Source organism: Myripristis murdjan, chromosome 18, assembly GCF_902150065.1.
Source record: "Myripristis murdjan chromosome 18, fMyrMur1.1, whole genome shotgun sequence".
Taxonomy (NCBI): Eukaryota; Metazoa; Chordata; class Actinopteri; order Holocentriformes; family Holocentridae; genus Myripristis; species Myripristis murdjan.
In genome coordinates, this window is record NC_043997.1 from 12,123,135 (window position 1) to 12,139,529 (window position 16,395).

A 16,395-nucleotide genomic window follows, 5' to 3' on the forward strand; every position below is an offset into this window, starting at 1 on the left:
CCATAGCAGTTTTTTTAATGTATAAAGAGTGATGTGTTCCACTTTAATTAAATATGATTGTTGTTCTGTCTCCCTCATCACGCTCTCTGTGAGCCTATGAAGAGATCAACAGTCAACTAAACCGTTAACCATGCTGCTTTCTCCAAGGAAGAGCAAAGTGTTGTAGCTGGAAGGATTTCATATGGCAAAGTGTGAAAAGAGGATACAGAAAAGGCTGGCAGTGAATTATCTTGGCATCATGAGTACAGTGTGCCCGACCACAGCTGAAAACATCCTGTCTGACTCATCCTGTGGATGTTACAGGAAGTAAAAAGCAGCACCCTGTACTACTCAAATACGCCTTTAGAGGGAGCATAACTGCAATATTATATACAGTATATTTACTGCAGTTACAACACATTTATTTTTATTAATTAATCCACCAGTATTGATTATTACTGGCATCTCAGATATGTTATGAATCACTTTTGAGTGTTTTAGTTATTTGGGTGTTGACATGGGTGCAGCAAAAACACAGAGGGGGGAGTGGAAAATATTTGGTGTTGAAAGTGAAGTGAAGTAAGTGAAAGAGAAACTAAATTGTTGCACACCAGATTTGCCTCTGAGCTCGAGGGTTGAATACAGATTCAAAGGGTGCAACGCTGGAAACTTATTGTTTTTCTAATTTACACTCAGTAGTACAATGGATAATTACCAGTATCCTTTGTTTTTTGAGGCAAAAGACCTCACAGACCGAGAGAAAGAGAAGCTGAGAAGACACTTTCAGAAAAAAAGAGATTCAGGTGGAGGTGAATGTGGGATGATAGAAAAAGTTGGAGACAACACCTATAAAATCTGCTTCATGCAAAAAGAAGGTAAGGAATCACACTTTAACACACTATTTCTCAGTTGTCTCAAACATATATCTGGAATATGCTTGTGGTGATTGATTTTTTTCTGTTACAGACCAGGAAAGGGTTTTGAACAGGAAGTTTCACACCGTCTCACTGCCACGAGGGGAGCTGTGCTTGACAGTGACTCGCACCAACATGCCTCAAAATCCCCAGCTCACAGATCAACAATCCACCAGTCAACAACAGGTGTGGTTAACAGCAACAAAATCTTATAAATCTTGACATCAGGACCAAAAGTAGGTCATCAGAAAAGACTACCACTGTAATTTGCTAAGTGCCATGAATAGAAAAATATTTAGGGCATCCATGGTGACTGCTGGAATTATTCCAAACCAAACCAGTTGTACATGTTTTAACCCTATTCTTTTAAATGTCATGTAGGCGTATTCAATACTGCTGTTATGTAACAATCTAAAATAATTTTAACATTTCTTTTCATTGCACTATTTTATTTTGAACTTAGAAAAACTCAGTACAGTTCATGTAAAATCTAATATAACCTTCCATCTAATTTGACTTAAACTGCTTTCCTCCTTTAGACGTTTACAAAAGTCAACACTAAAGAGCTTGAGAAGGTCTACCCACTGGAAATTTACCTTTTATATTATCTGAGAGACAGTCCTAAGGTGTTCAAAGTCTTACAGAAGCAACTTAAAGCTATTAGCTGCACAATCCAGCTGAATCCAGAGGAGGAAGAGGCTGTGGTTAGTGGGAGTGCTGAAAAGGGACCAAGTGGGGCTTCTGATGCTGCAGCAACATGGGAGTTACAGGTGGATCGCACTGTTGTTGGTTTCATTGAGAACTACCTCTGCTATCATGTGTTTGAGCCGGAAAAAGTGAAAATCTTACTGCAAGATTTTTCCTCCATGACGGAGGATATCAGGGTGTACAAAGATGAAGGCTATGTGGTCGTCGTGGGAGAGGTTCAGGTCGTGAGGGAGAAGATGGCAATCCTGGAGAAGAACCTGCCGATCAAGAAGGAGTGCTCGGCTCCAGAGAAGCAGTTCAACTTGGTAGAGGAAGAGTTCAGTCGTGAGATTACTGCATGTTGCCCAAATGTTAAAATCTTCCGGGGTAAGCCAAACACAATCATCTTAGAAGGCCCTGAAAAAGAGGTGCAATTATTTTCTACAAAGCTTGATGAGCTGATCAAAAGAGTAAAAGAAAAGAGAGTTCCACTCCCTACAGTCCTGCTGAACTTCATAACTTCCAGTGGTGCTATCTCAAAATACAAGGCCCGCTTCAAGCAGAGCCTTCGCAGCCCAGTTGCACTAGAGACGGGTTCAGACCTGGTTCTGTCCAGCTTGTCCTCTGATGCCCTGGAAGAGGCTGCAGCTGCAGTGCAGAGAGATCTGTGTATGGACACCATACAGCTGGAGGGCACGCTGGCTGTAGCTCCAGATCTTGACAGGGTGAAGGAGGTCCTAACCAAAGCCAAGAATGAGGCAAACTGTGCAGGCCTCAGGGTGGAGGTCAACTTTAACCCGGCAGCAAGTGCAACCCCAAAAATCCAAGTCCAGCTGGTGGGCTATAGTGCAGATGTTGGAAAGCTGAAAGCAGTTCTGACTGACTACCAGCTCAACCAGGCTGAGGTACAACAACAGCTAAACCTCCAGCTGCCTGAAATAGTGGACAGTTTTGATGAAATCTTGGCCTTGATTGGCATGAAACGTCCCACTGTGAAGCTAACAGCCTCCCACTCTCCAAATCCATGTGTGTTCCTGTCTGGCCCCCGCTCTCGTGTCCAGGAGACTCATCAGGCCCTGCAAGCGACTCTGAGCACCCTGGTCTGGGACAACCTGGTTCTGGACGGGCCAGGGGCTCAGCAGTACTTCCAGAAAGATGGGAAGAGGAGCATGGAGCTAGTAGAGAGCTCCTGTCAAGTGCTGATCAGGGAACAACAAGGGGGCAGCATGAGCTCTCAAAACACAGCAACAGCCCCAAACTTGAACACAAGACAGCGAAACAGCAGTATCCCCAGCCAAAGCAACACTGCTAGTGCTTCCACCAGCAGATGGCGCTGCAACACCACCAGCAGCACTGGAACAAATGTGCCAGGCAACAAAATTATCCTGGAAATCAAGATTGGCAATTTGGAAGATGTGCAGGTAAAGACAATGATCCGTTAAATGGCTCAGGCCTATTCTATTCTATTCTATTCTATTCTATTAGATGCATTAAAGAAACAGATCTTAATATTCTTCAATATCCTCTCCCCAGGTGGATGTCTTGGTGGTCCCCATAATCAAAGCACAACTGAGATCTACTAACATTGGTATAAGTCTACTGAATAAAGCAGGGAACACACTGAAGTCAACCTTTGACGTTATGATGGGAGGACGAAACTTCACCCCTGGTGACGTGCTCCAGGTTGATGGACCTCGGTCCCTGAGCTGCTCTAAGATCTTCTTCATTGAGTGTCTGCCATGGGATGGAGCTAGAGCACAGAGTGCAAAGGTAAAAAGTTTCATAAGGGTGGTAAAGATATTTCCTACATTTAAAGCAAGCAGATATTTATTTACTCATGATTTTACTGGACCACTTGTATCAAAAAACAAAAAAACAAAACACAGTTCTTCGCCCATTGAGGTTTACCTCAACCAGCAAGATACCTCTGTCAGTGTTTTTAGCCATGTGTGATGCAAGACTGGCTATTTAAAGTACAAGAGACTGTTGTTCCTTGTTTGAATCTTAAGTGTTTTTAACTTTCTAGACACTCGGTACTGGGCTGCGGAAGTGTCTAGACCTCTGTGGACAGCAAGGCTGGGTTTCAGTGGCTTTGCCCATCATTGGGCCTGGGCTGGCACTGAACTACCCACTGAGAGAAGCTGTCGAGGTTCTGACTCACACCATTGGTCAGTTTGGACGTTCTGGCTCCACTGGTTCTCTCTCCACCATCCACATTGTCATAAAACCAGGGTACCCTGACTCTGAAGACGTGAGTCACATTTATCTTCCACTAATTGTTGACTGTCAACACTTGGATTACTGTTGTTACTGTTTGGTGATAGATGTACATACAAGGGTCAATGAAAAGACAGTGGTTTCTGATGATGAAGTGAGAACACATGTGACCATAGATACTGCTCTGTTTACAGTGCTACCATGACGTGTATAGTCACCTCAGCGTAGTCATGAGTCAAGGAGGCCAAGGTAAGCTTAAGTACTGTTTGCCATTTTATTTGACTGTTAAAACCAGCATTTGCTTCAATTCAGCAAAAATTAATAATAAAAATGTGTAAGAATTTTGATATATTTTATGCTTAATTTAAACTGTTAGCCTTGTGCATTTGACCAATTTAGGAAAACTGGAGAAACACAACTTCAGTTCTATTGGGCAGTCAACTGCACAAAAATTGCAATTTGCTCAATGGGTAGTGAAGGAAGTGGAGAGGGTGAGGTTTCTTTCAAACTTTACCGCAGCTTTAATTCCAAGCAGAGCCCTTGTTATTATTGTAGATTAAAAACATATTCCACATGTTAAAATCTGCCACTTAAATGTATTTAAACATTTACTGAATTGTTACTTTAACAATTTCAGTATTCATTAGCATCTTTATATATGAGAAGAAAATATGTGATACTTGTTAGACATACAACGGTTTCTTCCCTCTCAGCAATATTCCAGTCCTTGAACAGCGACCTTGACGACGTCATACTGTCGGTGGGAGGGGGAGTCACTCTACAGCTGGTGTTTGGTGACATCACCAATGAGACCACAGATGTTGTGGTGAACACAACTGACTTCACTGATTTTGAGTCAGGTAGGTTAGGGCGGCTATGCAGAATGTGAACAAGTTACATAGCTGACTGCATGTCGGCTAAGTAACTGAAATGTAATGAAAATGGTTTGATCTGACAAATAATGAGATCTCTTGATTAATTTCTTGTTAAAATGTTGATATAAGGTGCTCAGAAATGAGTGATATTGTCTGTGTTTAATAGATGGTGTGTGCAAAGACATTTTAACTATGGCTGGACCACAGGTTAAGGCTGCACTGCAATCAGGTGAGAACAGAGGAAATTCAGCTTTACTGTCAACACAAGCAACAGACACTTTTGTCTTCTTATATTTGTTTCTTATGTTACTTCTACTGTAGCACATGTGAAAAAAGGGGAGATTTTTGTGTCCCAGTCCGGGCAGTTCCCTTGTAAGGCTATTTTCCATGTATGCGGACAAAAGGATGCAGGCATCATTGAAGGACTGGTGCGTGACATCATTACATCTTGTGAAGCCAAAGGATACAAGTCTGTGGCAATTCCTGCCATTTGCGCTGGTAAATATGGCATCAGAAACTATAGATTCTGTAAATGTAAATATACTTGGTGTCAGTGTCATTTTCATGTTTGTCACATACAACAAATAATCTGGTTTTCAAATCTCATTAGCTTAGATAAAACATTCTTATTTATGAATTGGTTGAATTTAATATGAATTGACCCCAGCACTGATAAATTAGCACTGTGGCAAATCTTAAATCAACATAGATTTAATAGAAATGGAAATTAATCTAAAGCTTCTGAGTCATCCAGAGTCTCCGCCACATCTTTTTCTGCTTGTTCAGGGATTGGTGGGCTGGAACCCAGTGCTGTGGCAAATGCCATCCTCAGTAGCATCAGTGCCACTGTGTTGTCCACTCCCCTTCGGTGCCTCTCCCACATCCGCCTTGTCCTGATTAAGATCAATGTTTTCCTGGCGTTCAAAGAGGCAGCGAGGCAGATATTTCCTCGTGCTCTGTCCCACACAGGTGAGGGGAACTCAACCTTCGCTTTCTACACAATATACTTCTTTTTGTTGTCTGTTGAAAAAGATAACTTTCAGTTGGTCATAATGCATTTGGTGTTTTAGGAGAAAATTTTCAGAATGCACCCTATGCACCCTGGCCTTATGTTCTGAAAACAGCACCATGTTCCCTCAACCTAAAAAGAATGATAACTTCCATACGCCTGTTAAATAATAAAAATGCATAAGTTGATTAAATAATATCCAAAATTGTGTTTTTGGTCAAACTGCTGCCAAAGATTGTCTCTTACTCAAACACACATTTTATTAGCTTTACAAAGCATTAACAAAGTTGACATTAGCATTCGCATGGAAAATTTGAGCCTCACATTCAGCTTAAGCAACATGCAACATCTTAAGTTTCCTCACCATGAAAAGAATAATGACCACAATGTTCAAGTGATCTGGTGTATTTACAGAAATGCATACTCTGATCACTCATGTTTAGTAAATAATAACCTGTAGTTATGTTTGAAAATGGCATATGAAAAAATGACATTAGGGGATCATTGCACATTGGGAACATAGAACCCTGAGAACATAGGCTCTTGGGAACAAGGAACCCTGGGAACATAGGAGCTTGGGAACATAGGAGTGTGGTAACGTAGAACCCTGGGAACATTGGCTCTTGGGAACATAGAACCCTGGGAACATTGGCTCTTGGTAACATAGAACCCTGGGAACATATAAGCTTGGGAACATAGGAACTTAGGAGCACAGAACCTTGGAAACATGGGGACTTTGGAAGTTAGGGTCCTGGGAACATAGGACATTGTGAACATAGACCCTTGAGAAAATACAAGGTTGGGAACATAAGAGCTCGGGATCACAGAACCTTGGGAAGGGTTCTGCGAACACAGGACATTAAGAACATAGTCCCTTGCAAACATAGAACCTTGGGAACATAGTAGCTTGGGAACATAGGAGCTTGGGAATATGAGGCCTTGGGAACATAGGGTCCTGGGAACATACAGCCATGGAAACATAGATACAATCCCAAATTATTACATTTTCATTTGCCTTTCAGTGTCAGCGCCTCAGGCACCTCAGGCACCTCAGGCACCACTATACCAAACTCCAGTGTCTGTAATCACAAGGCCAAGCAGCCTCTTTACACCTCGCTCCACGCGTCAGCAGTCAGCCTTCCTGATCCTGGGTTTGTGCAAGAAGGATGTTGCCTGTGCCATCATGGAGCTGGAGCGATTGTACCAGACTCAGTGCTTAAAGCAAAACTTCCCAAAGAAAGAGTTGGAAGATCTTTCCCAGGAAAACATAGACAATCTGACGCACCTGATAGAGATGCTGGGCCTGTGTGTGGAGGAGAACCGGGACACATGGACTGTGAGCGGGCTGAATGACGAGGTTACCCAGGTGATGCAGATGTATCACGCTTGTCTTCATGGCTCTCTCCAGAGAGAGATGAGAAGCAGGGAGGAGGAGGAAGTGTTTGGCCGCGTGGCTTGGTGCATCCTGGGATTGAGAGGTGACTGGGAAAGGCTTCCGAGAGCGGCCCATCATGACCTGGAGAAAAAAGATGTGAGGGGAGGGATAGTGGATGCACACGGGGACCAGTGGGACGTCAATCTGGCAAAAATGGAGGCTGTAGCCGTGGCAAGGCGGCAAACAACGCAACTGAAACGACTTGAGAATCTAGCTGGTGAGTGGCTTGCTCTTTACAGAAAGTGTTATAAACGTGAGGATTATTTTAATAAAACTGTCACAGACTGGATCCCATTTATTTATGAACTTTTAGATGTGCAAAGCAAGATTAATATGTAAAAATACATCTATCTTACAAGCTTATATCATGTAACGGGGCTGCGGTAGAAAAAAGCATCCAGTTCTCCTTTATGAAGCAACACAGATTTAAACTATTTGAACAAATTAAATGTTGTTTGGCACTGATATGTCATTGCCTGCAAGAAGTGATAGATGTGAGAGTCAAATGCAATTGTTTCTTAAACAGCAGCAAGTGAGCATTTCGTCTAGCATTACCAACATTAGATCTTTAGTGTCGCTTGTCCATTTGGGAATTATTACCAGCTGTCTCTTTTTCGGCATTTTTAATGCATCATCATTCATGCAAAACTCGTTCAAACATCTGACATCAACTCCTCTAACTTCTTTCAGACTTCCCTCTTCCACTGTACTGGGACAACATGGTTCCCGGTGAACATGTGAAGATAGTTCAGCTGCAGTCTTCTTCTGCGGAGTACAAGAGGGTGAAGCAGGCCTTCAAACGAACTGTTTTCAAGACTGTAATTAAGGTGAGCAGCTTTTGCAGGCAAAGCTGATGATCATGATAATATGAAACCAGCATAGAGTAAAGTGACATTTGATTTCATTAGTTTTATGGTCCCTTGCATCATAACAGCAACGGGTGTTTAGACACATGAATTTCACAAAATATCAAAGGCATCTTCCTGTAATGAGTTGCATCCATGAGTTGTACCATCTCTGGCTGGAAATTGTCCATTAGTTTGTCTTCTCTGCTTCATTTAATTTGCACTTCAGGACTGAAGAGGATGTAATATCTGATACAATAAGGGGTCACATCTTTGGGATTAACAGGATTTACAGACTTCTATTAGAGCAGATGTCTGTAATATTTTGCATTGACTCTTTGATTCTACGTAAGGTTTCTGTGTCTCTCTTGGTAGATTGAGCGTTTGCAAAATATACATCTCCGCCGTGGCTATGAAGTGGAACACAAAAAGATTTCTGATAAGAACAGGCAGAGGAGGGATGCAGGCGAGAAGTTGCTCTACCACGGGACGACTGAGGAAAACTGCCAGTCCATCATTACAACTGGGTTCAACAGGAGCTTTGCAGGACAAAATGGTAATGAACATGTGGACCACTCCTCAACTACTTCACAGTATTTTCTTTGTGTTGATTGTAAACGTATGTGATGTTTAAATGTAAAATGCATCATGTGCTGTGCAGCAGAGGATTATTCTCAGGAAAGAGAGAAACAAAAGTTCCTCTATGTTGAATCGCTGGTATCAGTTGGCAATAGAGAACATTTATTTTGACTGGAAGTTGATTAACATTTTAAATAAGCCAAAATCTTCTCACATATCTCCTCTTCACATACATTGTCTTTTATCTTTGTTGTATTTTGCAAACTTTATTTTTTCTACCTCCTTGTTCCCTTAAATTCTTATTTTCACCTTCCTCTCAGCAACTGTATACGGTGTTGGGACGTACTTTGCTGTCAACGCGAGCTACTCGGCCGACCCCACCTACTCCAAGCCAGCTACGGACGGCACCCAGTTAATGTTTGTGGCTCGAGTCCTGACTGGGCTTTACGCCTTGGGTGAAAGGGAGATGAAGGTCCCTCCGCCTCGGGACCCCCAGCATCCCCATGACCGCTTCGACAGCGTGGTGGACAACGTACAGAAACCCAGCATGTTTGTTGTGTTCCACGATAACCAGGCGTACCCCGACTACCTGATCACATTCAAGTGACTGTGATCAGGTCATCAGCTCTTTATCTACTCCAGGTGGTAGCCTGGAGCTGATCATGTGTTTGTTTGTGAGTCTGTGTATCTGTCTCACATATTACTGGGACAATAAGTCTAATACTTTTTGTGCACAGTTATGACTGTATGATGATCCTCTGATGGTTGCAGGAATTATACCAATGACATTTATTATATTGGGCAGGCATTTGATCTCAAAATCCTGCTCCAGTAAAAAGACAAAATGGGGTCTGAATGGTTTTACAGAAACAAATACATAAAAAATTTTAAAGTAATGAATTGACCTTTTAAGTTTTAGTTGTTGACGTCTCGACTTTAAAAGTTTACTTAGTAATTAACGTTATAGTGCAATGATAATTGTTGTCATCATAGGCGATTAGGCAAGTTCAGTTGATTGTAGTACTTTGAATTGTATGTAAGATAAGCTTTAAATACAGACTTGCATCTTGTCATTATCTGCTCTGACTCAAAGCCATTTACACAACCACCACCACTGCCACACTCACAAACACACACATGCACATTTTGCATTTACCACTCCTTTATTTGGTTGATATTTGAATTCTGTCTTGTAAGAGGAAAAGAAAAATAGGAAGAAACAGGTTTAAACTTTTACGATATCATGAAGAGGTGTGTTAAAATTTTACTCGAATAGCAATACTTATAATTGGTAGAAATTGTTTGCCAATCAAAGGGACTAAATGTAGCAAATAAATCAACTTCAGGTGCAAGTGCTCAGTTACTTTTTTACTCTTGAATGGAAATCATTTTGACATGTGAATTTTGCAGAAATAAAATCCAAATGACCTGGGAGGCTGTTTTTGGCATGGTTTTTGCAAAAATTATTTGGATGTCTCTTTTTTTAAGCTTGTATCCACTAAGTAAAATGTTCAAAACAGATCTTATATAGACTCATTCTTACGACTAAAAATAAATCTAGGAATAAACTACTAGAAACATTCCAAAACTTTGCAGAAGTGAAAGCGTAGATTTTCATATTGTTCCTCAGAAACATGGCATTTTTTTTTTTTAAATCCACTCAGGCAGAGTAACTAGAGCAGATTAAATAGCTACTCTCTACCATCATTGTTGAGGCTAAACTGTAGCTATCAGAAAAAGAAAAAAGAAAAGAAAAAGCAGTAAAACTAAAAGTCACATGGCTAAAGGCACTACAATTGGCCTGGACCTTAACTGAGCTGAATTAGGTTGAGTTTTGGTGTTTTGGTGTCCGGTGACCCTCAGGGCTTGATGGTGATGGACTCCTGGCCGTACACCTGTCTGAGGGCAGCGCAGTCCAGGCTGGCTATCACCCTGGTGGGACCGGCCCTCCGCGGGGTAAAATACTCCGACCAGGTCAAAGACGAGCCTGCCGTGATCAGACTGAGGAAGAAACCGGCAGGGTTGAGGTCAGATGCCATCAGTGCTGTGCCCATTCTTAGCATCAGCATCAAATAAAAGACAATAAAAGATGCTCAAACATGTCAAGAGGATATAGAATGATGAAATGAGTGAGATGAAATGAGCATTGTTTGATTATGTTACACTTAAAATAATGCCTTCTGTGAATTACACCTATTCTGTAAAAGGAGACATGTTGTTTAATTATTGAATTGTGTTCTGTGGGTTGAGGGGTGTTTTTTTTTTTTTTTAAATATACATATACATACATATATATATATATATATATATATATATATATATATATATATATATATATATACATACATATATATATATATATATATATATATATAGGGGAGAGTGGGGTAATTTGTGCCAAGGGGCAAGTAGTGCAACCCTTGTTATCTAGAAAACTATAGAAGAAGTTGGTCATGTGACCACATATTTTTGAAGAGGCATCCATTTCACTCATCTTATAAAGAAGGGAGACACATGGCTTGAGAGGTAAGCACATTTAAGTTCAAAAAACATTTTTTTGCCCTCCAAAGTAAAATTTCTATGATCAAGGTTTTTTGATTGCTGTGTTTGAACAATTATAGAAAATTTTGAAAACAGTTCACACAGGTTTTAGTACTTTAGTAAGCTACACCATGAGTCTATACAGTTAGCATGATATTAGCTCAAAACACCTGGAGGATGCATTTGTTTCAAAATGGTGGGCTTGGGGTAATTTGTGCCAAAGGGCCTTGGGGTAAGTTGTGCCAGTGGCACAACTTGTGATTATATACTATATATTACTTTATTGTATTTTATTGTTATTGTACATTGTCTTCTTACCTTTGATCACTAAAACTATTCAGAATCAGATGAAGATGATTTGCAGGTGCTCATTTTGGAATTTTTATTTTGTTCTGGGTATGTGTTCATGTGGCGCTAGGCCTCGTTATAGAAAAGTGGCCTGTGAGCTTGTTAAAATAATAAATAAATGTTAAATAAATAATTTTGTATTGAATTTGCTTTACTTTTATATAGCATTATCATTTGTGAGATTAAAATGACCTGTTTTACTTCAATTATCAATGGCACAATTTACCCCAGTGTATTCTCTCTAATGGCACAATTTACCCCACATCGGGGGCAAGTTGTGCCACAAAACCACTTTTTTTTCGAAAGCTATATTTCTCAAACAGTTTATATAAGATCCAAAGTGATTGTTCCCAGGGATGCACAACATCCTAAACTATATGTGCATATTTTAGTTGGAGGCATTACTGTAATCCCCTTGCTTTAAAGGCACTTTAAGTAAAAATTGGCACTATTTACCCCACTCTCCCCTATATATATATTTTATACTTATACAGTACTGAAAAATACTCAAAATGCATGGTGGTCAACATTAAAACAAAGCTGCTGTTCTTATGTGCTTTTTTTTTTTTTTTTTTTTTTTTAACCCAACAGCAGCAATAAACACTCACATTTTGAACCAAGTGAATTATAACTGAACTGAAGCCAGCTCTGGAAGACAGAGGCCGTAATTTCAAATTCTAAGTCCTTCCATATTTGGAGCAAATATTATGCTCTCCCTCTCTTTCAATGCACACACTAGTATTTTTTTTTTTTTCGTTGCTCTGCTCACCTGTAGTATTTGTTCTTGGGTGGCAGGATCCCAGGTCCCTCCATGCGAACATACACATCTTCCAGGTTGAAGCTGAAGGGGTTGGTAAACTCCACCGTCACCGTCATCTCTTCACTCAATTTGGCCATCCCGGACACCTGCAGTCCACGCAGAGTCAAAAATAAAGTAAGAAAAAGCAGAAAAAACAACTCAAATCAACACAGAAACATTCTACAGGCGATAGTGCAATATGCTGTAAGATAATCAGCTAATTTTACAATAAGTACGAATCACTTATGTATCTCGGTGTTTTTTTTGTTTTGTTTTGTTTTGTTTTGTTTTTTTTTTGTCATTGTTGTTTGTTTGTTTTGCTGGCATCTGCACAGCAACTGCAACATGAACATAATCAAACACTTCCAGTTACAACACCTAAGGGAAGGGAACAAATATGCCTCATAGGAACTCTAATGTGCATCTGTGCAAATGAACTGAAAACTCAAATGACGATGCTTGGCACAAGTGTATTGATAATCGTGATATATTGATATTAGGGTATCTACAATGTCTAAAGTTGCCCTGAAAGCCCACATATAGAGTGCATAAATGTTATATCTTCAATTTAGATAGTTTTGGCTTGTGATGGATCAAACAAGGAGGTTTCCATCTTTTCAACACGCTGAGTTGTGAATGTTTTCTGTATGGAGAGTTACAGAGATGTGATTAGCTAAACCAGACTGTGCGACCATAATTTTATAACCGTCCGACCTTGACAGAGAGTTTGGGGTTGTGCATGGTGACGACTTTCATGGCGGTGACGATCTGGCCGGTCTCCTTGACCTTCCCTGTGACTATGAAGTGCAGGTTGGCCTGTTCCACCAGCTGCTTCATGTAGCTCTCAGAGCGGACCTGCATCACCTCCTTCATGGCTGCAGCACAAACATGAACACATTTTTGGGGTTCGTTCCACTCCCAGCCCCAGTTTTAGCTTTGCTGCAGGTCACAGTAATGAAAACTGGGGTCCTCTGGACACTTGTGAACATTTCTGAACATCAAGTTAATTATTGTTTATTATTGGTGTGGATCTTTGGTTTGAAAGAGAGTCAGTTTGGTTCATGACTCACTAGCTGGCGATACCCTTTAAGACCAATTTTTCTTTTTTGGAGGAATTCAATTTGATTTGAATGTGAATTTTACATATAATAAATAAACACATGCAGTAATCCTTTTTTCCTTGACATGTGGAAGAAAAATCAAATAACAGATATGCTTATGAATTATTTATTCTATTAAAGCCCATAGTATTCTGTAAGATTGCGATGATGTTGGATCTTTTTCTGTAAGATTCACAAAGGATTTGGTTTGAACAAGTCAGCAGTTCATTCTGTTTATCTCTATCAGCAGGCTGATTTGGTTGAATTATTTATATGTGTGACACGTCGTTGCAAAAAATAAATCGTTACACCCTTACTTTTTAAGGTTTTTCACAACAATCTAGTTAAATTATATTGTTTTGCTGACTTTTCCAAATAGTGTTGATATTATTCTTGATATTGTAGTTGATAATGCTCTTTGTTGTATGGAGGACTAAAAGGGACAGAATGAAATATATAAATACATCTATAGATAAATACTTAAAAGTGTCATTAATTAATTAAAATGGGAATTAAATAAATGTCATTAATTCATTGAAATATCAGCTCATTTAATGTAAAAAAAAAAAAAAAAAAAAAAAAAAAATATATATATATATATATATATATATATATAATTATTTCACTATTTAATTAATTATTTCATGGACCTGTGTTGCATGCTTCATGAATTTATTTTATCTGTCAAAGTCACCCATCAAAGTCAGTGGGCGGGACTAACGTGAATCTAGCCTAATTGATTGCTTAGGTGGAAGTCTGCCGGAAGTCTGCCGGAGCCGGGGGACTTTAACTGAGAGCCTCTTCAGTTAAAGCTGCTGCTTCTGGGCAACTTCTCGACATTTTGTGGCTGCACCTATCTAGCACGCATCGCGCACCCGCAATAACATTTGCCCCTGCAAGTCCCCCACTTGCTTGAGCCGAGTAAAGGTTGCGCCACCTAGTGTGTCAGAATATCAAATCAAATCAAATTAAGTTTTACTGTCATTAAGCTACACATACAGCAGTAGTGCACACAAAATGAGATAGCGTTTCTCACTTGGGATCCCCGAGTGATGGATAAAGTCAGCAGTTTAAAAGTCTAGCAGCTTTCTGGAGGAAGCTGTTGCGCATTCTGGTGGTTTTGCTTTTCATGCTGCTGAACCGTCTGTCTGATGGCAGCAGTTCAAAGTATTTGTGGAGCGGGGGAGAGGGGTCTCTGACAATGTTCAGTGCTCTACTCCTGCAGGAGTGGGATGTTTCCATGGAGCCATGTCTCCGGAAAAGCAAGCACACAGCAGTCTCTCTCCTGCGGGTGTCTCTTAGCAAGCGTAGCTCGTCCAGCTTGTTGTCGAGGGAGTGAACATTAGAGAGCAAGAGCGACGGCACTGCTGGTCTGGAGGGGTTAGCCTTTAGCTTTTAGCCTAGCATGGATCCGGGGGTCTATTTCACGAAGGGTGAATTAAATAAGCCAGGATATAAGCCAAATCTAGGCTTGCTAAAGCCTGCCCCGCACAGCCTGGCTTATTCCGTTCCACTAAAGCCAAGTCAGGCTGAGAAGGAGCGACTTTAGCGAGTCTGGATTGTGAAAACCAGGCTGGTGCGCAATCACGTCTCCCTTCAAAAGACCATGTCGGTCGATCGTAGATTCCTTGTACGTGACCTATCATGGAAGCGGAGCAGAGGGCTGCGTCATTCAGTCTGGACGAGACTCAGCGCCTAATACAGGGTGACCCAAAAAAACGGGACCTTTTTAACAATCCTATAAAACCAAGAGTGATGGAAGAAAAATATTTTATTCATAGTAATTGAAACCTGAAATCATGCCATTTAAGAAACAATGATGGAATTTTCATTTTTTAAAAACTGTGCTGCCACTTGCTCATGTCTGCCAATACGCACCTCAAAAATTCCCATTTTTTTGGGTCACCCTATACAAACACATGAGGAAGTAAAGGAGGTTATTAACCATAGAGGCAATGAAATCTACAGTACAGGCCAAAAGTTTGGACACACCTTCTCATTCAATGCGTTTTCTTTATTTTCATGACTATTTACATTGTAGATTCTCACTGAAGGCATCAAAACTATGAATGAACACATGTGGAGTTATGTACTTAACAAAAAAAGGTGAAATAACTGAAAATATGTTTTATATTCTAGTTTCTTCAAAATAGCCACCCTTTGCTCTGATTACTGCTTTGCACACTCTTGGCTTATTCTCTTATTATATTAGTTATTCCTTTATTTGTTTATGTATTTATTCATTTATTTTATTTTTCATTTTTTTTTCGTTGTAGCCTACCTATTTTGCTGTTTATTTTATTCAATCTGCTCTTGCCTTTTACTGAAGTAGCCTACTTTGGGATTCTGCACTAACATTGATTTTATATTTCCTTGCCTTTTTTCCCTATATCTTTGATTTATGTACCGTGGAAAAATGCCACAGCTGTTTATACCTTCTTAATGAATAATAATAATAAAAAAAAACTACAACATAATCTTTATGCATAAACTTTTATTAAAAAAAAAAAGAAGATTTAAATCACATTTAACTACTGTTTAAAACTCAGAAATCACAAATCAGAAATTACTTGAAGTTACCCTGAAGTTTTTTGTTTCTTTCGTTCCTTTCTCCACATTATTTGTTGTTCACTGTAAATAATTGTAATTTCTTTTTTTGTTATTTTTATACTTAAGTGTATTTACAGCAACGTCGCTACTGAAAAAATGTGTGTTGCCTTTATAATTCATGCACTTGACTTGACTCTGATCTAATAAAAGCGAAAAACAAACAAACAAACAAAAAAAACCGTAAAGGCAACTAAAGCAAGGGAGAAAGCGTGGCAACATGTTGCCGACAAACTTAATGCATAAGTCATCCAAAAATATATATATGATTTATATTATTATTATTTAGTCCATAAATATATAGGCTAAGCAGTTGTCAACCTACTAATCTCCAATGCTATAGGCCTATTATATGCGCTCTATCTATCACTCTATCTATCTGCAGTGCCATGCAATGTCCCGATTGCATGGTGATACCAATTAAATGTGTTCTTCCAAAATTATGAGAGACTGAGAGTGA

General features: G+C 39.8%; 2 protein-coding genes across 2 annotated transcripts; one reads left to right on the plus strand and one right to left on the minus strand.

The window, feature by feature from the left end:
• The first annotated feature begins 607 nt into the window (after positions 1 to 607).
• On the plus strand, positions 608 to 9,965 carry LOC115376321 (protein mono-ADP-ribosyltransferase PARP14-like). The gene is made up of 14 exons (XM_030075811.1): positions 608 to 854; positions 946 to 1,079; positions 1,433 to 3,001; positions 3,114 to 3,350; positions 3,607 to 3,831; positions 3,992 to 4,046; positions 4,511 to 4,657; positions 4,839 to 4,901; positions 4,994 to 5,170; positions 5,459 to 5,641; positions 6,704 to 7,333; positions 7,807 to 7,943; positions 8,337 to 8,517; positions 8,861 to 9,965. The coding sequence occupies exons 1-14, from the start codon at positions 683 to 685 to the stop codon at positions 9,145 to 9,147; spliced, it is 4,197 nt and encodes a 1,398-aa protein (XP_029931671.1). The 5' UTR covers positions 608 to 682; the 3' UTR covers positions 9,148 to 9,965.
• A 434-nt stretch (positions 9,966 to 10,399) lies between these two features.
• LOC115376228 (coagulation factor XIII A chain-like) lies at positions 10,400 to 13,101 on the minus strand. The gene is made up of 3 exons (XM_030075720.1): positions 12,943 to 13,101; positions 12,199 to 12,335; positions 10,400 to 10,541 (listed from the first exon to the last, which is right to left on the minus strand). Exons 1-3 carry the CDS (start codon positions 13,099 to 13,101, stop codon positions 10,400 to 10,402), a joined length of 438 nt encoding a protein of 145 aa, XP_029931580.1.
• Positions 13,102 to 16,395: the final 3,294 nt, after the last annotated feature.

Bases quoted from the DNA above. Each gene is read 5' to 3' on its own strand.
- LOC115376228 (XM_030075720.1), bottom strand. From the start codon at position 13,101: ATGAAGGAGGTGATGCAGGTCCGCTCTGAGAGCTACATGAAGCAGCTG. The intron at 12,336-12,942 runs GTCGGACGGTTA...CGTGGACTGCAG, and splicing joins ACCCCAAACTCTCTGTCAAG to GTGTCCGGGATGGCCAAATT. The intron at 10,542-12,198 runs GTGAGCAGAGCA...TTTCTTCCTCAG, and splicing joins CCCAAGAACAAATACTACAG to TCTGATCACGGCAGGCTCGT.
- LOC115376321 (XM_030075811.1), top strand. From the start codon at position 683: ATGGATAATTACCAGTATCCTTTGTTTTTTGAGGCAAAAGACCTCACA. The intron at 855-945 runs GTAAGGAATCAC...TTTCTGTTACAG, and splicing joins CTGCTTCATGCAAAAAGAAG to ACCAGGAAAGGGTTTTGAAC. The intron at 8,518-8,860 runs GTAATGAACATG...CCTTCCTCTCAG, and splicing joins GAGCTTTGCAGGACAAAATG to CAACTGTATACGGTGTTGGG.